The 22,357-nt window shown below is 52.0% G+C and overlaps 1 protein-coding gene across 1 annotated transcript in view; it reads left to right on the top strand.

The window, feature by feature from the left end:
• Window positions 1–22,357, top strand: part of MYO18B (myosin XVIIIB) — a 234,299-nt gene that overhangs the window by 114,363 nt on the left and 97,579 nt on the right. The window contains exons 32-34 of the mRNA XM_055147110.1: window positions 2,311–2,421; window positions 5,239–5,343; window positions 16,938–17,090. Of these exons, the coding sequence (XP_055003085.1) occupies window positions 2,311–2,421; window positions 5,239–5,343; window positions 16,938–17,090 (369 nt within the window). The remainder of the gene's footprint in view (window positions 1–2,310; window positions 2,422–5,238; window positions 5,344–16,937; window positions 17,091–22,357) is intronic.

Here is a 22,357-nt window from a genome sequence, read left to right on the forward strand (position 1 = left end):
CCTTTTCCTTTTGTGCATTATGGTTTGCAACACAGGTGCTAAGAGGTCATGGTGTTTGGTCAGGGCATTCGGTATTTTTACCGTGATGGTAAAGTTGGATTTGCTCCTCCTCCTCCTCCTCCTCCTCCTCCTCCTCCTCCTCCTCCTCTTCCTCCTCCTCCTCCTCTTCCTTCTCTTCCTCCTCCTCTTCCTTCTCTTCCTCCTCCTCCTCCTCTTCCTCTTCCTCCTCCTCCTCCTCCTCTTCCTCCTCCTCTTCCTTCGCTTTCTCCTCCTCTTCCTTCTCTTCCTCCTCCTCCTCCTCCTCTTCCTCCTCCTCCTCCTCTTCCTCCTCCTCCTCCTCCTCTTCCTCCTCCTCCTCTTCCTCCTCCTCCGCCTCTTCCTCCTCCTCCTCCTCCTCCTCCTCTTCCTCCTCCTCCGCCTCCTCTTCCTCCTCTTCCTCCTCCTCCTCCTCCTCCTCCTCTTCCTCCTCCTCCTCCTCCTCCTCCTCCTCTTCCCCCTCCTTTATTATAAGGATAAGCCTGACTTAACATCTGGCTCCAAACATGGAGCCTCCCCCAACCTCCAGCTGCATGGTGCTCTTAGCTGTCTAGGATCTCTTTATCTGTGACCAGGCCGACACTTGTCCCCTGCAATCCTATGTGACCTTGCATAAGCCAACAAGGTGTCTGAGAGGCCAGGAAAAAGCGAGAAGGAAAGATCCGTCCTCTGGCTCATGCCCCTCACCTTTAGAGCATCTCCCTGTGACCCTCTGTCATTTCACAGGACGTCAGGGAGGAAGTGGGCCCTTTGCCGGAGCCTGCTTGCTGCCTGAGATGGCAGTTCGGCCTGACATAGCTCACCCATGTCGCTCTCCCCACCCTTCCCCCAACGCCCTCCAGAGCAGTGTATTGTTGCCATTTGAAAAGACTGAGGTTGTTTCTGTCTCCACTTCATTGCCACACTGGGGGCAGCCCTTGGGGACAGGTGCTGTCCTGTGACTCGGCTGCAGAGTTGGGTGCTGAGTGCTCCCTGCAAACCTTCGCTATTAAAGACTGTGGGGCCAAAGAGCGAGTGCCGGGGCATGGTGCTTGCTTGTCTTGCATATGGCCAGCCGTGGTTTGGTCTCTGGCACCTCATTTGCCATCTGGTCCCCAAGCTCGGGAGTAATTGCTGAGCACTGAGCTCCCAAAGGCCGCAGGGGGTGGCCCCAAACTTCCACTCGCTGCCGATTAATAAAAATAATGACTGTTCATCGGTGATAGCTGAAAAAATATATGTTCTTAGAGTCTGTACCAATGGATAAGGTACTGAAATTTTGAAAAAAAAAATTGAATGCTTTAGGTAGGGGGTTGGAGAGATAGTGCAGTGGGTAGGGCACTTGCCTTGCATGCAGCCAACCTAGATTTGATCTCCAGCATCCCCTATGGTCCCCCGAACCCACCAGGGGTGATCCCTGAGTGCAGAGCCAGAAGTGAGCCCTGAACACCACCAGTTGTGGTCCAAAGATCTTCCCCCCAAGCCCCCCCCTAAAAAAAAAAGAGTATTATGTAATTTCATTTTGCCAGAATCTGAGAAACAAGAGTTTGGGAACATTCTCTCAAGTTCGCAGGTCATGAAAGTGAGAGCTGGAACTGGAACCCAGGTCTTCTACTTCCCATTCTAGAACCTTCCAGAGGCTGCATATGGAAGCAGCCTCTGGAAGGTTCTGCTTGTCTCGCTCTTGGCTGGAGAGGGCTGGGGGTGGGGGTTAGTGAGCGACTCCTTCTCCTTTGGAGAAACATGGGTCCTGTCAGGCTGCCAGGAAGGGAGCAGTGTGCCCTTTCTCTCTGCTTCCAAAACACGTCACATTCGTGGTGCTGACTGCTATATGTGGCCCACGGGATGGGGATTCTTGGCTGTTTCCTGCAGAGGGATGGAATGACCAGAGGCCCGCGGTCGTGCGTGGGGAGGCTGCCTCCCTCTGCAGGCTTTCTAATAGCCGCCAACAACTCCTCTCTGTACCATCCACCCAGCCGCCCGTCCCCTTTCCAGCCTCCGTTGCTGCCGCCTGTGCCGAGGAAGGCAAGGGAGGGAGGGCCCTCTCTCCGGCAGAGAAGCGTTCGGGAGTCTCCGTCCCCACGTACCAGGGAAGGGCGGTGGTGGGGGTGCGAGTGTGCGCGGCCACCAGACGGGGCATGAGGTGGCATCCTTGTGCTGATTTCTCTGAGGGCCGGGGGGCTCCACGATCCCTTCAGCCCCCACCAGCCCTGGGGTGTGACCCCCGGGCGCCCCTCGGGCAGGGCAGTCAGAGCAGGACCCTGCCTCAAGCCCCGCCCCCTCTGCCTCCCCCAGCTCCGCCAGCGCCTGGAGCTGGAGATTGAGCGGATGAAGCAGATGCACCAGAAGGACCGCGAGGACCAGGAGGAGGAGCTGGAGGATGTCCGCCAGTCGTGCCAGAAGCGGGTAGGTGGGCAGCAGACCCCGCCGGGCCTCGGGGTGCCCGCTCGCCGGGCGCAGAGCTGCCTTCCTTGGGCGCCGTGAGGTCAGCTGAGCCTCTTCCTGCAAACTCCGGGGACCCAGGTCCCTGGGTGGACGTCTGACACAGGACAGGAAGACCTTTTTCCCCAGGACCCTGCGGCACTCGAGGCCTCCAGCACTGTCCTGGTTACGCACCCCCAGATTTCTGCCCAGATCCCCTCAGCCTGGGGGCTGGGGACTGGTGCCGGCGTGGGGGCCGTTTCCCAGAGGGGACTGGTCCCTCCTGTCGCTTCCTCAGCGACTCACACCAGCTCTCACCGCTTCTCCGAGCCCCTTGCCGACGTTTAAGGAAGCCGTAAGCCCTGGGAATCTTCCCACCTCGGCAGTGGCGTTCTGACAATTCTCAGATGTTCTTTCATCTCTCTCTCTCTCTCTCTACAAATACCTCGCTCACTCTCTCCACACACACGCGTGTGTCTGGAGAACGATGGTTTGATCTAACTGGGGCCGTGCTGCGTGGAAACCTGCTGTTTGCACCGGACTCAGCCCGATGCCTCCCACTCTGGTCAATACACATCTGGCACACACATTCTCATTTATTAATGAGTCCAAAAAAGGGACTTTGCCCAGGGTCACTTGGCCAGGCAGGGACCGAGCTTAGGGACCAGGCAGACTCAAGCTTGGCTCCAAAGCCCCGTTGTTTAACCAGTACATATGTGTGGGTATGCTTGTATGTGCATGTGTGTGAGTGCGTGTGTACATGCACGTACATGAGTGCCTACGTGTATGTGCCTGCGTGTGTGAGGATGTCTGTGTATGTATGCATGTGCACATGTGTGCATGCATATGTGTGTATGCCTGTGTAACCCATGTTTGTATGAATCTCTGTGGGAGCACATGTGTGAGGGTATGTGTGTGTGTCTGTGTGTGAATGCATATGTGTAAGTGTATGAGGGTATGCATGTATGTGAGCGTGAGCATTTATGTGCACTAGTCTATGCTTGCGTGACTGCATGCATGTGTGTGCCCACATGCATGTGAGGATGTACTCACGAGAGCCTGTGAGGTGTGGGTACACACACGTCTGTGTGCATGTGTGCAAGTATTTGGACCGTGGGAAAGCATTTTGGAAGCCCAGTGGAAGTCAGCCGTGGGTAGTGCCACATGCTCTGGTGCTCCTGGCACAAAGTTTAGCCAAGACTTTGCCACATCCTGCACGCCAGAGCCTGACACAGCTTTTCCAGAAAGAATGTCTTCCCCCTGCCTGGGCCCTCCCTCCACTCCCTGCTCTCCACTCGTCCCACGTGTGAGCGCCACAGCGGGACGGTCAGCCGTGTGCGCTGCAGAACTCTCCAGACATTCGCCACATAGGGTTTGGGGTTTTGTCCGTATCCTGCAACGAGCTTTGGCTTCTGCGGTCTGTGTTCCAGACACACCAGCGAGCAGTGGGCCTTGCTCTTTGCGAGGCCCGGCATGAGCTTAAGCTCCACACCCCTGGTTGGTCGCCGCAGCCCTGTACAACCAAGGACATGCACTGCCTGTCCTCAGCTCTTGCCCTGTCCTCTAAGGTGAAGTCTGCCCAGTTCGGGGAGCATCAAAGAAGACCCCCCCCTGCCCCCTCTGAAGTCCCGTGTGTGCCCTAAGCCCCGCTCTGGCGAGGGGCTCCTGTAGGCAGATTTATAAAGAGAGGTGGTGGTGGGGGGGGGTTAGACATGTATATTTCTTGCGTGGCAGACATTGGCTTTGACATGTGCTTGCTGTCAGCCTCGCTTGGTGACAGGAAATCCATAGCTGGGGGCCTGGGTCGGGGTTGGGGGGCCCTGAACTGCTCTCTCTGACCTTGACTGCCTGTCTGTTGAATAAGGTCGAGGCAGAGGGGTGCACAGGTGGTGGCAGGGGGGTTACGAGGGGGAGGTGGGGGTGCTGGTGGGGTGGAGGCCATGCTGAGCCCAGTGGGGTTGGGAACGCCACTTTGCTGGACTGTGGTCGATAGAGCAGAGCCAGCCGTGGGTCCCCTTAGTCAGCTTCCTGTGGCCCAGTGGCTGCGTCCAGACTCCGGCTCCTAGACGCACGTGGCAGAAGGAGCAGGCATTTATTTTCAGTGGTTTGGGATCCTTATGAAGAGTGGCGGGGGGTTGTCAGGTGAGGACCCCCTTCCTGACCTGTAGAGGTGCTGGCATACTCTCTCATGGCAGGGGTGGGGGGAGAGGAGGGAAGGAGGCAGGGAAGAGTAGCAGGAGATGCAGGGGGAAGAGAGGCAAGAGGAGGGAGAGAGGGAACGGGAGATGGAGGAGGAGGAGGTGTGCGGGTTCCCCGCCCCCAGGTCTCCCAACTCGGGGCTTCCTCCCAACTCGGGGGTCCCAGCTGCCACCCCTGATTCCCTTCTTGCCGGGCCTAGTGTTTGAGGACACAGAGGTGCCATCTGAAACAGCAAACGGGCTCTTCGACACGGCCGCATGGAGCAGGTGACACAGGCGGTGACTGCGCTGCCGTGCCGAGCTCTGCGCAGCCAGTGTGGGAGAGGCACACCTCTTCTGTGGGTGCCCACGGCTCCCAGGAGGGGACGGGCGGGGGGAGAGCTCACAGAGGGACAGTCCCCATGGCCGGCCAGCGTTCCCCGCCAGTCCCAGCCCGGGCACCGCTAGGCGCCTGCGTTCCCCACTGGAGACCTGGGCCCAGTCTCTCTGCACAGGCACTAGGGGGATGGGCCGGCACTCGAGCCCCTCGGCACCCTCCCCGTTCCTCCAGGGGCTGGACCCCGAGCCAGCTGGGCCCCTAAGCCACTGCCCTTTGTGCCCACAGCTCCGCCAGTTGGAGATGCAGCTGGAGCAGGAGTACGAGGAGAAGCAGATGGTCCTCCACGAGAAGCAGGATCTGGAAGGCTTGATCGGGACCCTCTGCGACCAGGTCAGCAGTGGGGGCGGCCAGCGGACTCGGGGCGGGGGGCAGGTTTCCCTCACTCTCAGAGGGTGGGGTTACTCCCGGGTAAAGCCTTCAGAGGACAGGAGGGCGGCGGACAGGCGTGACGGACGTTGGGGTCTTACCCATGACATCGTGGGCTTTGCGAACTCATCTTTGTTGGGGGCTGTGGCAGGGGTGTGTGTCCACACACACAGGATGGTGTGTGTCCAACATCCCTGCACCCCTGAATGCCAGGAGCCCCACCCCACCTCCAGCGGTGACAGCTGGAAATGTCTGCAGACGGGTCCCTTAGAAGGGACGGATCAACGTCCTGCCCTAACTCCCCTCCCCCCGCCCCCTGCCTCCATTGAGAGATGCTCAGCGGGCAGAGCAGGACTCCCTGTTTCAGAAAGGAGGGGTGAGGGGTTGCTCTCTTCTCCTGCTCTCCTGCCCCATGAAGCCCCATGCCGGAGAAGCCTCGTGGCTGTGGATTGATCTCTTTCCTCGTGTCACTGGGGGTGTTTAAAAGGAGACGCATCATGGGAACTCAGGGTCTTCTAATTGCTAACGATCTCACCATCGATGAGCTTCCCCTGGAGTCCTTCCCTAGATCCACAAAGAAATATCACCACCCCTCCCCGCTCTCTCTCTCTCTCTCTCTCTCTCTCTCTCTCTCTCTCTCTCTCTCTCTCACACACACACACACACACACACACACACACACACACAGAGTCAACTAGGGCGGCCAAGTGTGGCCGAAGAGGAACTGTTCACCGTGGTTTGTTTGCCTTTCAAATGACCCAGTGAATGGATAATCCTAACTCAGCATCTGTATAAGTAGCGGATGTGAGAGCCAGAAACTAGGGGGATGCTACAGGAGAGTTCTAGAACCTTCTCTCTGGGATTTCTAGTATTTGGGCCCAGGTCACCAGGGCCATTGAGGGTCTTTGGGCTATGGGGGTACTGTCCAACCCCAGCTCCTGGAATGGGATTTGGGAATCACCCAGAGACAGCATAGCACAGTCAAGAAGCATGGGGTAAGGGAAGGAAGTTTTGTGGTTTTTTTTTTTTTTTTCATGAATCTTGCTCAAATCTAACTGAGAGATGACTGGAAGACTTGAGCACGTGCTTTGTATGCTGGAGAACTGGGTTCCAGCCCTGGTGCTGCATAGTCCTCCAAGAGCTGCGGGGAGTGACCCCCAAGCACTGAGCTGGGATTGACCCAAGCACTGAGCTGGGAGTGAGCCCCGAGCACTAAGTTGGTAGTGATCCCCGAGCACTGAGCTGGGAGTAGTCATGCACATCACCGGGTGTGGTCCCAGAAACTCCCTCTTCCCCAAAGGGAATAAATTTAACCTTCAATGGGAAGGTCACTTTCAATGAAAAAACACACTATTTTGTGTCAGTCAGTAATTGGGGCCTGATAATCATTAATTTTTTCTTTTTTGGTTTTTGGGTCACACCCGGCAATGCACAGGGGTCACTCCTGGCTCTTCACTCAGGAATTACCCCTGACGGTGCTCAGGGGACCATATGGGATGCTGGGATTAGAACCCAGGTCGGCCGCGTGCAAGGCAAACGTCCTACCGGCTGTGCTATCGCTCCAGCCCCTCATTTTTTTTTTTCCCGCGCCACCAAGTTCATACCCCTTTAAAAGTTCCATAATATGGCGGACACTGCACCGATTCCTCCCGGAGGGAAGAAAAAACAAGGAAGGATATTTCCCCCCTTAGCCGATGTGGGGCAAAAGCTTAGTTCACAGTCTGGGCACATGGCTGCAAGCACTTGCTGGGACCCCCAAGTCGTATAGCTGGCTCTGGAGCCTGGTCGTACAGCAGCTAGGGGCTGTGCAAAGGCATGGCCACCCGGGTTGAGTCTTGGCGGAGCTGGAGCCAGCACCGGCCCCAGCCCGAGACTCCTGATAATCATTCTTGACGTGAATCGTTGGAAAGATTTTGGTGAGGAGGATTGCCAAACTGTGTGAAATACAATGTAACACAGGTGATACACACTCAGCACCAAGGGGTACATCAGGGAGCAGTTTACAGTATTAGATGCAGATACTTGGAAGGGAAACAAAGTATTTCAGAACCGAGGAGTGGTTCCTTAGCTTCCTTTTTTTAAAACTTTTTGGCTCACCCCTGTTTATATTCAGGGCTTACTCCTGGCTCTGCACTCATTCCTGGCGGTGCTCAGGGAAGGGATCGAACTCTGATTGGCCACATGCAAGGCAAACGCCCTACCAGTTGCTCTAACCCCTTGGCTTCCATTTCTAATCTCCCTCCCTGGCCTGTGTGCCTTTGCCCTCCCCTCCCCCTCAAACCATTTGGGGTGGGGGTGGTGTGTGTGTGATTAATGATTAATTCCCCGCCATGTCTGCTTAAACTTGAACCTTAGAGGCTACTCATGATTCCATCCTTCCCTTTGCTCGGTTTGTACCCCCCCCCCAAGACCCCCAAAGCACTTTGATTTTGAGACTAGCCCTTGAACCATAGACGCGGCTCCAGTCCACCCAAATAAGTGCTGTCCTGACATCTTTGCACCCTTCTCTGCTCGGGCCATAGCTGCCGGCTCCTCTCAGATGCAGCCTGCAGAGATCTGAATGTGCCGATTCAGAGCTGTGTCTGCACCGGGGCCAGAGATTCTCCAGGATCTGTAACTAAAATAGGAATTCTACCTCCTCAGAACGTGAAATAGGACGTCTGGCTCCTCAGAACATGAAGTCGGAATTCTAGCTCCTCAGAATGTACCGCTTGGGAATTAGATGTCCCAATTCCCCTCCCCCCCCAAAGAAACAGTGGCAGTTTTTACCCTCACCAGTGTTTTTCTTTTCCCAATCCACCCACTTCCCCACAGATACGGGGTGCTGTCAGATAATCAAGACGTCTTACCCGCCATCCTGTGTTGAATTGAACCGCTGGCCCCGTGTCCCTCACGGTGCATGAGGGACATTGGTTAGACTTCTCTCTGATGTGGCTTGCCTGCCCCTCTTCTGTTATTTCCTCCTCTTTGGCCGTTGCTCAGTCACCATCCTTCTGCTGAGACGCTGAGCCATTTCTACTTATGTATTTTACAAATATCTCTCACTGTGTGGCGAATCATTCCACTTTATGCCCTTCACTTAATAAAAACTGCTCCTTAAATAGTCATCCTAATCCATCACTTTTTATGGCCCGCTGCTTTTATATCATTAAGATACGGTTCCTTAGCTGAGGTCGTAACCATATTTCATCATATGTTTTCAAGTTCTCAAGTTTCTTTTGGACGATTCCAGGAACCTAAATCCAGATGGATTTTACTTAGGAGGGAGGGACTTTTTGTTTGTGTTTGTGATACAGAGCCTCTCTCTGTGTCCCTTCATAAATATTTTCTCTACAGTTTCCGTGCGGACTGGAGCGATAGCACAGCGGGTAGGGCATTTGCCTTGCATGCAGCTGACCTGGGTTCGATTTCTCTGCCCCTCTCAGAGAGCCCAGTAAGCTACCGAGAGTATCCCACCCTCATGGCAGAACCTGGCAAGCTACCCATGGCATATATGATATGCCAAAAACAGTAACAACAAGTCTCACAATGGAGACGTTACTGGTGCCCGCTTGAACAAATTGATGAACAACAGGACGACAGTGCTACAGTGCAGTGCTACAGTTTCTGTGCATGGATGGGCATGCTTGCAGGCTCCGTCTGTTCTCTCTTATTGGTTCATTGGTCTGGACCTGTTCCCTGTTCCCTCAGTGGCTGCCCTTTGGTTTCTTGTAGGACCTCTCATGTCGTCATCTTCCAAACCATCTCATCTAGCCTTGCTCCTTTACTCTTCTCTCTAAGATTACCGGACAGACTCTGGCATGATTTGTCAGATGTGTTAGATTGCATATTACTTGGGAACAGCGGGGGGAGATGGGGGGGAGGGAGGCACTCCCAAGCAGTGCTCAGGAGTCACTCCTGTCTGTGCTAAGGGACCATATGGGATGCTGGGGATCAAACCCAGGTCAGCCTCGTGCAAAACAAGTGCCTTGTCCTATCTCTCTGGCCAGTGTGTTTTTTTTTTTAATATTTCAATTATCTGTTGAGGAACTCAGAATTCCGTCACTATTATGTTTATCTTGCACTCAGCAAACATGCTGAGATCTTAGTATTTGTCATTTTTCACCTGTCGATTCCCTTGAATTTTCTTCTTGGCCAGTCTTGCCACTTGTAAATAAGAATAGCTTTGCCTCTACCTTTTCATTTTTCAGGCCTGTCATTTTTTTCATACCTTTTTTTTTTCATTGATTTGGGTCCCCAAATCAATAGTAATAATGTAAATAGTAGAGAAGGGATGAACATCTTTTCTTTTGTTCTTGATCCTAATGGAGATACTTCTGATGTTTCAATACATCCGTGACGTTTGCAATAGGTGTTTGACATATCATATAGACTCAGTCTCCTGGGCATTATTTTCTAATAGTTTCAAAAATAATGTTTGGCTCTTGCATATTTTTAGATCTGCCTCGTGTGTCTATTACTGCAGTGTGGTTCAGATATACTAATGGTCTCTGCTTCCTCTCCCAGACAATCCTTACATAGTTGTAGGATTTTAGTGCACTGCACTGTTCTTTTGAATGTTTTTTTTTGAAGGGCAGCATTTGGGTCACACCCAGCAGCTTTCCTCCTGGCTCTGTGTCATATGGGGTGCCAGGGATCAACCCGGGGTCCGCCACATATAAGACAAGCACCTTCCTCCTGTGCTGTGTCTCCAGACCTATTTGTGTTTGAGTTGTAAACATTTTTATTCAGCATTTTGGAAACCTGGCTCATACATAAGATTGGTTTGTTCTTTTCTCTGTTCTTGGTATATTTGTCCAGTGTTATATTGACCTCGTAAAATGAATTTGAAATGATGTCGAAACAGTTTTTATCAAGATTTTATCATCCACTTCTGGAAGGCTTGGTACATCTTGCCTGTAAACCTATTTTGGCTTAGTTTCATTTAGGGGATAGCATGAACATTTGATTACTGCAATCATGTATGTTTATTGCTGTGCTGTTCAGTAATCATAACGGAATACAAATCCAGCTACAATTCTTTTCCTTACCAAGCTTTGATATAGCTCATATCTGATATTGTGATGTTTGATTTCACTCATTTGGATGTTATGTTACATGCCTCTAAAGTACGCTTTTCTAGTTTTTAAATTTTAAATTAAATTTTGTTGGGGGAGGTGGCTCTCCAGAATTGCTCTGGGGCCTAGAGGGCTACTCCTAGCGATACTTGGATAAAATCCTTTTAAAAATAATCAATTTACCTTGGGTTGCTGCTTTTACTTCATCCTCACAAGGTAATAAACATGTAGTCAAAATCTTCGTGTTTTTTTTCAACCTGTAAGTTATTTATCAACTTACATTTATTAGTATTTGGGATTGTTGAAATACAATTTTTTTCATTGATTTTGAACTTGGTATTATTTTTGACACATAGCATCCTAGAATGCATATTACTTTTTCTTTCAAACGGTTGATATCTCTTTTCTGCCTCAATGCATGTAATAAATTATTGTCTGGAAAAACATCTGGCTACTTTTGAGCCAAAATTAATTTTTTAGTCAGATATTTATATGGCAAATGGATACAGTTCATTAATTTTGTGCTTAGAATTTTTATTTAAGAGTATAAAAATGAAGTTAAAGATATAATTATATTTTTAATTCCTGTAAACGTTGGCTTCGTCTGCTCTACTTGCTTCTGAAAGAGTCCTACTAAATTCCCACCGTAGCTGTAGTTTTGTCAAGTTTTGCTTATAATTTTGTTCAGTTTTCTCATTACACATCTTGATGTAATTACATATCTTAATGCCAAAAACAGTAACAACAAGTCTCGCAATGGAGACGTTACTGGTGCCCGCTTGGGCAAATTGATGAACAACAGGATGGCAGTGCTACAGTGCAGTGCTTCAGTTTCTGTGCATAGAGGGGCATGCTTGCGGGCTTTTAGGTGCATCTTTGTTTGCTCTTGCCCTATTTCCTTGACATATTATAGATGATGTCTTTTATTATTATTCCTCTTGAATAATTTCTTATTCAGCCATGAATAAGTTTGGCCTAATTTTATTTTGCTTGAATTCTCGTTTGTTTGCAAAACCTGCTTCTATCCTCTATCCTTTCTTTTTCAACACTTTCCAAGGGGAAGTGTATTTCCTTGAAAGAAGTTGGATACTTTTTTTTTTTCACTAGGATCTCTATATTTATTTTATTATTTTTTTATTAGTTTATTTTTAATTAGAGAGTCATCGTGAGGGTACAGTTACTGATCCATACATCTTTGTGCTCATGTTTTCCCCATACAAAGTTCGATAACCCATCCCTTCACCAGTGCCCATTCTCCACCACCAGTAAACCCAACATCCCTCCCCCCCTCCCCAGTCCCGTCTCCCCCCACCCCACCCTGCCACTATGGCAGGGAATTCCCTTTCGTTCTCTCTCTCTGATTAGGTGTTGTGGTTTGCAATAAAGGTGTTGAGTGGCCATTGTGTTCAGTCTCTAGTCTGTATTCGGCCCGCATCACCCTTCTCCCACATGACCTCCAACCACATTTTACTTGGTGGTCCCTTCCCTGAGTTACCCAGAATGAGAGACCAACCTCCAAGCCATGGAAACAATCTCCTGGTACTTATTTCTACTATTCTTGGGCGTTAGTCTTATAGTCTATTATTCTATATTCCACAGATGAGTGCAATCTTTCTATGTCTGTCTCTCTCTTTCTGACTCATTTCACTTAACATGATACTTTCCATGTTGATCCACTTATATGCAAACGTCATGACCTCATTTTTTCTAACAGCTGCATAGTATTCCATTGTATAGATGTACCAGAGTTTCTTCAACCAGTCATCTGTTCTAGGGCACTCGGTTTTTTTCCAGATTCTGACTATTGTAAACAGTGCTGCAGTGAACATATAAGTGCATATGTCAAGAAGTTGGATACTTTTGTTGGCTTTTTTTTTTTTTGAAGTGGAGGGACCCACACCAGTGCTCAGGGATCACTTTTGGGTGCTCGAGGGAAAATGACTCTGGATAGAGCCCCATGCAAACATGTGCCTTACTCCTGTACTATCTCTTCCAGCCCAAAGCAGGATCCTTTTAAACGCAATGTTTTAATCTCCCAATGTTTTAATCTCTAGCTTTTTATAGGATAATTCACATTACAGTCAATGACCTATTTTAAATGATTTCTATTTGCTTATTTGCATTTAGTATTCTTCGGCTCTTTGTCTCCTTCCTTCGCTCTGTCTTTTATTCCTTTTCTGCTTTTGTCCAACTTCTCATATTTTCTTTGTGTTCAACTGATACATCTGAAGCTGCCAACTACGTTTCCATTCTTTCACTAGTCACCCATACATTTTAATTAGAATGCTTTCCTAACGTTATTTAATTTCCCCAACAATGCTGTGGGTGGAGTCTCACCCTCTCCTTTCTAGAAGCGAGAGAAATGAAACTCAAGAGGTTAAGCGAATTGCCCAAAATTGGACAGCTTGTTAGTGGCCTAGGTGGATTTGAAATGAGGGCTGTAGCGTTTGAATTCTTGTTTATTTATTTATTTATTTATCTAACACCATGCTGCTTAAAGGTGATTAAGGTCTGGTTAACTAGATCATTCTTTGATGGCCCATCATATTTAATAATGCTGCCAGGCTATTCTGTGCCCTGCCACCTTCCATTCTCTCTCTAGGCCTCAATTTCCCCCTCCTCGCAGCCGCCCTGATTCTCTCGAACACGGTTTCAGATCGTATTAGAAAAGCACTCAGAGCGTTCTCTGACAGCAGCCGTTTAACAAGCGCCCCCCGACCATTCTCCGCGATGATAGATGGAGAAACAATTGAGGTTTGAATATAGTTTCCCACAACAACACTAAACATCATTTAGATTTATTGGTTAATTATTCACCAGCTTTATCTAAATTCGAATCTTTGTGCTGCAAAATGTGAACTCGCAGAATGACATTTATTTCCCATTAACCTAATGAGGTGTTTTTTTCCCCCCTTCCTCTCCTGTAGCAATTCATTATGAAGGGGATAATGGCTTGGTCCGAGATGCCAAGATGCTCTTGTGCCTTTTTTTTTTTTTTTTTTTTTGCCATGTTCCCTCTGGACCGGAGATGGGCCAGCCCTGTTTCAGGGTCTTTGTGGCAGTGGACATGTTGGCATCTGAGTCATCCGTCCTGCACAGTTTGGGTCAACATCAGGGAGTGTGCATGCTGCCAACTTGTCCCATTGTTACATGCAGAGAGAGCATGTAACAATGGGACAAGTTGGCAGCATGCACACGCAGAGCGCATGTAACAATGAAGGTTGCCCGCCCTTTTGTTTGAGTAGGTGATAAAGGACTCAGGCTTTGGAGCTGGGGAGCCTGGGCTCGGATTCCACTGGACGTGGTGGGCGGTGGTGGTGGGGGGACCTGTGTTCTAATGTTGAGGTCCCACTTAGGAAATCTTTGAGGGGACTGCATACCCTCAGGGGGGAGCCTTATCTTCGACCCTCCCATTTCCCCAGGGCAGTGAGAGTTTAAGAGGCCCACGCAGGGGCTGGAGAGATAGCACAGCAGGTCCGGCGTTTGCCTTGCACGCCATTGTGCAAGGATGCGATTCCCAGCATCCCGTAGAGTCCCCTGAGCACCGCCAGGGGTAATTCCTCAGTGCAGAGCCAGGAGCGACCCCTGTGCATCACCAGGTGTGCCCCCCCAAAAAAAAGGGGCCCACCCAGCCCTTAGGACAGGAGCTTGGGGCCGGAGTGATAGCACAGCGGGTAGGGCGTTTGCCTTGCACGCGGCCGACCCGGGTTCAATCCCTGGCATCCCATATGGTCCCCCAAGCACGCCAGGAGTAATTCCTGAGTGAAAAAAAAAAAAACAGGAGCTGGCTACCTCTCTCACTTGGGGTGCAGTTACCCAGTAACTCCTCCTCCTGTGCTCTGCCCAAGCCCGTTAGTCCCAGGCTGAGCCCAGCCATGCACCTCGGTGCTCCTGGAGCACTCCTGTTCTAATCAAGAGCCACACAGGCCTCCCTCCCACCCCACCCCCACCCCCTGCACCGTGCTAAAAGGCTCGTAAGCGGGATCAGGACCAGGAATTCTGCTGCTAATTACAAACCTCCTGAGTTTCAGTTTCATCATCTGTGAAATGGGAAGCAGGATCCGGCTCACCTTTCTCTACTCATCACAAGGGCAAACATGTCTTCTGTTCAGAAAGGCTTTCGCGTGGCGTCTGGCCTCAGAAGGGCCCCTAGGGATGTGAGCTGTTGATTGTTGTTCTGGGGCCACACCCAGTGGTGCTCAGAGCGTCCTCCTGGCTCTGTGATCAGGGACCAAAGCCAGGGATCAAACTCAGCAGCGCCCTAACCACTGCTACTATTGCGCATCCCTGGATCCTGATTGTTTTTACTTTCTTACGGCAACAATAAGAATGTCTTTTCTTTTTCTTTGCTTTTTTTGGGGTCACACCCAGTGATGCTCAGGGGTCACTCCTGATTCTTTACTCAGGAATTACCCCTGGCCGTGCTCAGGGAACCATATGGGATGCTGGGAATTGAACCCAGGTCCGCCGTGTGCAAGGCAAATGCCCTACCCGCTGTGCTATCACTCCAGCCCCTGTCTTTTGTTGTTTTTTTTTTTTTTAAAGAGATTATTGCAGGAGTTAAAGGCAACAATTTGTGACAAAGGATCTGGCACAATGCCCAGTCCTCAGTTTAGCCGGGCGCGTGCATGTGCGCAGGTGTACACACACACACACACACAAACACACACACACACACACAGCACAGACTCCCACTCTGCCACTTTTAAATTTTTATACAATGGTTGCGCTCGCTTCGGCAGCACATATACTAAAAAAATTTTACACAATGATGTCTCCGAGAACAAAGAGGCAACATTCTGAGAACCAACTCATTTTTCAAAGAGCTCGAAAGCAGAGATAGGGAAAGGGGAGCGCTAGTCTAGGGCAGCCCGTGCTAGGTCATCAGACAGCACTCGGGCCGCTATGTCTGAGCACTCTACAGCGAGCAGGGCGCTTCCGGACCCCAGACAAGGCTTCCCCTGCTTGTGTCTCCGCGCTTCCCCATTCTGTCTCCTGGGTGCGGATGCTGCGACCGGAGAGCTGGCGTGACCCCGCCACCCACCAGGACTTCAGACCCCGGCCACCCCACCCCAACCCCACATCCTTTCTGCAGCAGGCCAGGATCCTAAGAATTGCAGAAACCACTTTTCACTTGGCAGAGGGCCACGGGGAGTCAAGTGTGTAAGCGCATGGTCCCCCACTGGGGTACCTACACCCACTTTCTTTATTTTTCTTTCTTTATTTTTTTTGCTTTTTGGGTCACACCCAGCAATGCTCAGGGGTTGCTCCTGGTTCTGCACTCAGGAATTACTCCTGGCGGTGCTCGGGGGACCTTATGGGATCTGGGGATTGAACCCGGGTCGCTGAGTGCAAGGCAAACACCCTCCCCACTGTACTATAGCTCTGATCTCCACACCCCATTTTCTTTAAACCCCCCTCATCTAAAGTACCCGAATGATGTGATGAGTACTTTCTTCAAAAGGGCTTTTGGTGTGTCGCAGGGATGGATATCCCATATATATATATATAGGATATATATAGGATATATATCCCATATATATATGACAGTGATATATAAAATGCATATATATGCATTATATATATGGAGAGATCACACAGCAGGTAGGGCGTTTGCCTTGCACGCGATTGTGCAAGGATGCGATTCTTGGATATATATGTGTTGTGTGTGTGCATACCTTCGTCAGTCTTTTTGTTTTAATTTTATTGGATCACCACAAGATAGACCATTACAAAGCTGTTCATAACTGGGTTCCAGTTATGCAGTGTTCCAACACCCACTTCCCAGCACCAGTGTCCTTAGTTTCCCTCCCATCACTCCTCCACTCCCCCTACCCCAGCCTGCCTCAATGGCAGACACTTCCCCCCCCCCTCTCTCTCTTTCTCTCTCTCTCTCTCTCTCTCTCTCTCTCTCTCTCTCTCTGAACCCCAGACTTTTGTTTGCTTGTGGTTTTTTTGTTTTGTTTTGTTTTGTTTTAATCTGGGGCCCACACCGATGGTGCTCAGAGCTTCCTCCTGCTCCTGTGCTCTGCAGCCCTCCTGGCAGCGCTGGGGGCCCCGTGCAGTGCCGGGCCAGCGCCGCGGCTGCTGTGCTCAGGAAGCCGGCTGGGTTTCCAGCTGCAGGGCTGCGGCACCGTGCTGCTCCTCCGGCTCCAAGACTCCCCGTGGCCTCCCTGTGTCTCAGCCCATGCTCATAGCCGCCAGATACGGAATCGGAGTGACTGTGGGACCGTCCCGGGCGGCGGGAGCCCTGGTGGCAGAGCTGTGTGGGTGGGGCCCTCTCGGGGAGTCTCCGCGGGCCGTGCACATGCTCTTGCTTTGCCCAGAGGGCCCCGTGTGGCCGAGGCCCTTCCCATTCTGCAGACGAGGAGACCGAGGCTGGGGCAGGAGGAGGCACCAGCAGTAGCGGAGGCTAAATTCCGGCTGGAGGGGTGGGGGGTGGGGGGTGTTCCAGGGAACGTGCCCCCGCGCCGCTCACAGCGGCCTGCCCGTGCTTTCCAGATTGGACACCGGGACTTTGACGTGGAGAAGCGTCTTCGCAGAGACCTCAGAAGGACGCACGCGCTCCTGTCAGACGTGCAGCTCCTGCTGGGGACCATGGAGGAGGGGAAGGCGTCTGTCAGCAAGGAGGAGCTGGAGAAAGTGCACAGCCAGGTGTGTGTGGTGGGGCCGTGGGGCAGAGCTGCGGGGGGCGGGGAGCGGGCTCTCGGGGGATTGGGGGGGGCAGGCGGTGGGGGATGGGCAGAGATGCGGGGAGCAGGGGCCTCACGTATTGGGGGACACTAACCGGGAGGGAACACGGAGAGTTGGTCAGCTACTGAGGAGCGTGGTTGGTGTCTCTTGGGCCTGGGGCCAGTGGGGACCGGGGAGCAGAAGGGCTGAGTGCAGTGTGAGTGTGTGGGTGCGCCTGTGTGTGAGTGTGAGTCAGCAGTGCTGGTGTGAGCGCATGCATTTGCAATTGTGAGAGCACGAGGGTATGAGTCCGAGGGCATGAGACCGTGAGGGAGAGCGTACGTTGTGGTTATGAGAGACTAAGTGTGTGGGTGTGAGAGCGTGAGAGAGCAGAAGCGTGTGATGGTGAGAGCAGGAGGGGGTGTGTAGATACGGGAGCGTGAATGTGCGAGGGAGAGAGCGTGAGTGTAGGAGTGTGAGTGTGCGTGCGTGAGTGTGTGAATGCGTGTGAATGCGTGATGGTGAATGAGAGTGGAGAGGATGTGTGTGACTCAGACTGTTGAAGGAGGGTGAGAGGGTGAGTGACTGAGCATGTGTGAGTGTGTGAATTTGAGTCTGAGTGAGTATGTGCAAGGGAGCACATGAGTAACTGTGTTTGAGTGCAGGAGTGAGTGTATGGGAGAGTGAACGAGGGAGTGAGTGTGAGAGAGTGAATAGCGGAGAATGTCAGAATGTGTGTGTATGGGTGTGTGTGTGTGTGTGTGAGTGAGTGAACGTGTGCGTGTGAGTCTGTGTGTGTGTATGTGTGAGTGAGTGAATGTGTGCATGTGAGTCTGTGTGTGTGTGTAGTGAGTGAGTGAATGTGTGCATGTGAGTCTGTGTGTGTATGTGTGAGTGAGTGAATGTGTGTATGGGTGTGTGTGTGTGTGAGTGAGTGAATGTGTACATGTGAATCTGTGTGTGTGTGTAGTGAGTAAGTGAGTGTGTGCATGTGAGTCTGTGTGTGTGTATGTGTGAGTGAGTGAATGTGTGCATGTGAGTCTGTGTGTGTGTAGTGAGTGAGTGAACGTGTGCGTGTGAGTCTGTGTGTGTATATGTGTGAGTGAGTGAATGTGTGCATGTGAGTCTGTGTGTGTGTGTAGTGAGTGAGTGAATGTGTGCATGTGAGTCTGTGTGTGTATGTGTGAGTGAGTGAATGTGTGTATGGGTGTGTGTGTGTGTGAGTGAGTGAATGTGTACATGTGAATCTGTGTGTGTGTGTAGTGAGTAAGTGAGTGTGTGCATGTGAGTCTGTGTGTGTGTATGTGTGAGTGAGTGAATGTGTGCATGTGAGTCTGTGTGTGTGTGTGTGAGTGAGTGAGTGAATGTGTGCATGTGAGTCTGTGTGTGTGTATGTGTGAGTGAGTGAATGTGTGCATGTGAGTCTGTGTGTGTGTATGTGTGAGTGAGTGACTGTGTGTATGGGTGTGTGTGTGTGTGAGTGAGTGAATGTGTGCATGTGAATCTGTGTGTGTGTGTAGTGAGTGAGTGAGTGTGTGCATGTGAGTCTGTGTGTGTATGTGTGAGTGAATGAATGTGTGCATGTGAGTCTGTGTGTGTGTAGTGAGTGAGTGATTGTGTGCATGTGAGTCTGTGTGTGTGTATGTGTGAGTGAGTGAATGTGTGCATGTGAGTCTGTGTGTGTGTATGTGAGAGTGAGTGAATGTGTACATGTGAGTCTGTGTGTGTGAGTGAGTGAATGTGTGCATGTGAGTCTGTGTGTGTGTGTGTGTGTGTGTGTGTGTGTCTGAGTGAATTAGTGTGCATGCTGGGGGAGCCACAGGATCAGGGATGAGATGAGTGACCATCACACTGGCATTGCCAATTCTGGTCCCAGCCCTGGCAGCGGTGGTGGGCAGGGCCCCTGCCTGCCCGGTAGCCGGCTGACGCCGCTGGCCGTGAAATGCACTTACTCGGTCACTGGCAGTTGTCACTCCTAGGCCCGGGCCAGGCCTCTGTGCAGGTTCTCATGGCGAGTCCCCACCGGGGTGGCAGAGAGGAGAAGGGACACACCCAGAGTCACAGAGCTAGCAGGCGGCGGGACAGGATGGGAGCCTGGGTCTCTGTTCCCCGGCTCCTCTGACCCCTGCAGACACTCACGGCCTTGGCGGGGCCCCAGGAGGACCGTGGGTTGCTCCAGCCCCAGGTCCCGAGGCCTGAGTTGAGGCTGGGTGCCTTCCGGAGGGGGCGCCGGGTCCCCGCCAGTCGAAAGAGGTGTCTGAGGTGGAGGATGGTGGCGGACACGGGAGCTTTTCAGACACAGCTGCGTCCCCTGTCTGGTGGGCTCGCGAGTGTGACCCTCACCTGCCTCCTTTGCCTGCCCTCCCCGGGTCCGAGTAGCATCCCTGTCTTCACTTACTCTCCGTTGGCGCGGCCATTTGGATCAGCACTGGCCGGGCATCCGGTTGAAGGGCCCCGGGGTGCTGGGTTTGTCTGACATGCCTCACGCGCCCAGAGGCGCAGAACTGAAATCAGGAAACTGTATGGGGTGCTCTCTCTCTCTCTCCCTCTCTCTCTCCTCTCTCTCCTCTCTCTCTCTCCCTCTCTCTCTCTCCTCTCTCTCTCCCTCTCTCTCTCCTCTCTCCCTCTCTCTCTCTCCTCTCTCTCTCCCCCTCTCTCCTCTCTCTCTCCTCTCTCTCTCCTCTCTCTCCCTCTCCCTCTCTCTCACCCTCTCCCCCTCTCTCTCCCTCTCCCTCTCTCTCCCTCTCTCTCTCTTCTCACTCTCTTCCTCTCTCTCCTCTCCCCCTCTCTCTCCTCTCTCCTCTCTTCTCTCTCTCCTCTCTCTCCCTCTCTCCTCTCTCTCTCCTCTCTCCTCTCTCCCTCTCTCTCTCCTCTCTCCTCTCTCTCCTCTCTCTCCCCTCTCTCCCTCTCTCTCTCCTCTCTCTTTATCTCCCTCTCTCCTCTCTCCCTCTCTCCCTCCCCCTCTCTCCCTCTCCCTCTCTCCCTCCCTCTCTCCTCTCTCTCCTCTCTCCTCTCTCTCCCTCTCTCCTCCTCCTCTCTCTCCCTCTCTCTCCTCTCTCTCCTCTCTCTCCCCTCTCTCCCTCTCTCCTTCTCTCCTCTCCTCCCTCTCTCCCTCTCTCCCTCTCTTTCCCTCTCTTCCTCTCTCCCTCTCCTCTCTCTCCCTCTCTCCCTCTCTCTCCCTCTCCTCTCTCTCCCTCTCTTTCTCTCTCCTCTCTCTCCCTGTCTCTCCCTCTTTCTTTCCCTCTCTCCCTCTCTCGCTCTCCTTCTCTCTCCTTCTCTCTCTCCTCTCTCCCCCCCCCTCTCCCCCTTCCTCCCTCTCCTTCTCCCTCTCCCTCTCCCTCTCTCTCTTCCTCTCCCTCCTTCCACTCCCTGTCTCTTGATAGTTTGGCCCCTTCTTTAGGGTCCCCATCATGGACCCATTCTCTTCCGGGGTAGCCGCTAGCCCGGCCTACCCTGGACAGTCCAGGTTAAACGCCAGCAGCCCGTTTCTCTGGCCAGCCTCGTCTCGTTACTCGGTCGGCGATGGCGGGTGGGCTGGACAGAACAGTCACCTGTGCTGGCACCTGTGCAGGCACCCGCCCCCTCCCGCCGTCTCCGTGCTGTTTCCGCAAGTGGGGAGCTGGTCGGGCACCATTTGCATAGCGGGGGGCAGTTGTGTTGGGGGGCCCAGGATCACCCGGCAGGCAAGCGGGAGAGTCGGGCGCACGGCTCGGGCCTGTGGTTCTGTGGGTCGCATCCACGGGCACGGTGTCCTCCTCCTTCGACCTCCCCCCTGCTGGGCCAGCCAGGTCGGCTGGACGCCCTGAGTGCCCCATCAGGGACAGGACCGCCGCCCCGCAGTTTCACACCCACACCTGCCTGGCACCACGGCAGACAGACCGTTTCCCCTCTCAACCCGCCCAGCCCCTCCACCCAGGTGAATGCATTTTTTTTGGGGGGGGGGGAACCACAACACGGACTGACTGTGCTTTGGTTTCTTCCATCTGTCTCCTTTCCTTTCTTAGCATTCACGAGCGGGCGCCCCTCTGCAGGGTTAAAATGTGTGTTCTTGGGAAATCGTGGGTCTTTAATGAAGGCGCCTCGGGCGGAATCAAAGGGCCTCATTCTTCCGAGAAAGTCCTTCTTCCTGACGCCGCATCCGGCTGGTATCAAAGGGAATTCACAGCCGTGGCTTTCTGGGGCTGTTGTCATGGAAATGGCTATAAGGATGGGATGGAGTGGACCCGAGGTCAGGGCACAGTCGCGTTGGCTCCCAGCCCACGTGGCCGGATGTCGCAGCCGGAGCTAATCAGATAAAGCCGTGGTGACATTGAGCGTGGCGGTGTCCCCTTCGAATGGAGACCGTTTTTTTCCTTTACCTGGAGGCATCAGGGGGAGGGACAGTGGGCAGGAGAGGGAGCTCACTTGCCTGCCTGCATCTTCAATGCTGAAGAATTTATCCACCCATTCTTTCTTTCTTTCTTTCTTTCTTTCTTTCTTTCTTTCTTTCTTTCTTTCTTTCTTTCTTTCTTCTTTCTTTCTTCCTTCCTTCCTTCCTTCCTTCCTTCCTTCCTTCCTTCCTTCCTTCCTTTCTTTCTTTCTTTCTTTCTTTCTTTCTTTCTTTCTTTCTTTCTTTCTTTCTTTCTTTCTCTCTTTCTCTTTCTCTCTTTCGGAGCTCACTTGGCTGCCTGCATCTTCAATGCTGAAGAATTTATCCCATTCTCTCTTTCTTTCTTTCTTTCTTTTCTTTCTTTCTTTCTTTCTTTCTTTCTTTCTTTCTTTCTTTCTTTCTTTCTTTCTTTCTTTCTTTCTTTCTTTCTTTCTTTCTTTCTTTCTTTCTTTCTTTCTTTCTTTCTTTCTTTCTTTCTTTCTTTCTTTCTTTCTTTCTTTCTTTCTTTCTTTCGTCTTTCTTTCCCAAACACCGACTTGGTGGCTGGAGGTATTCCAGAGCTAGGTGGATCTGGAATGAGGTGTGAGACGGGAGACTCTCTCTCAGGAGACTTAGATCTGACGACAAGCCCCAGAGGCTGCGGGGTAGTAGAGGGGTTACTATAGTAGAGGGGTGCTTTGCCTTGCACACGGCACAGCCTGGCTTGACCCCCAGCACCACCGATGATCCCCCCCCACAAGCCTCGCCGAGAGTGAGTGATCCCTGAGCACAGAGCCAGGAATAAGCCCTGCTGGGTGAGACTCCCTACCCCCAACCCCCGCCGAACAAAAAGGAGACGAGCACCAGTATTAGAAGCAGGAGTAACGCACACCTTAGTTCA

This window comes from Sorex araneus, chromosome 9 (assembly GCF_027595985.1).
Source record: "Sorex araneus isolate mSorAra2 chromosome 9, mSorAra2.pri, whole genome shotgun sequence".
NCBI lineage: Eukaryota > Metazoa > Chordata > Mammalia > Eulipotyphla > Soricidae > Sorex > Sorex araneus.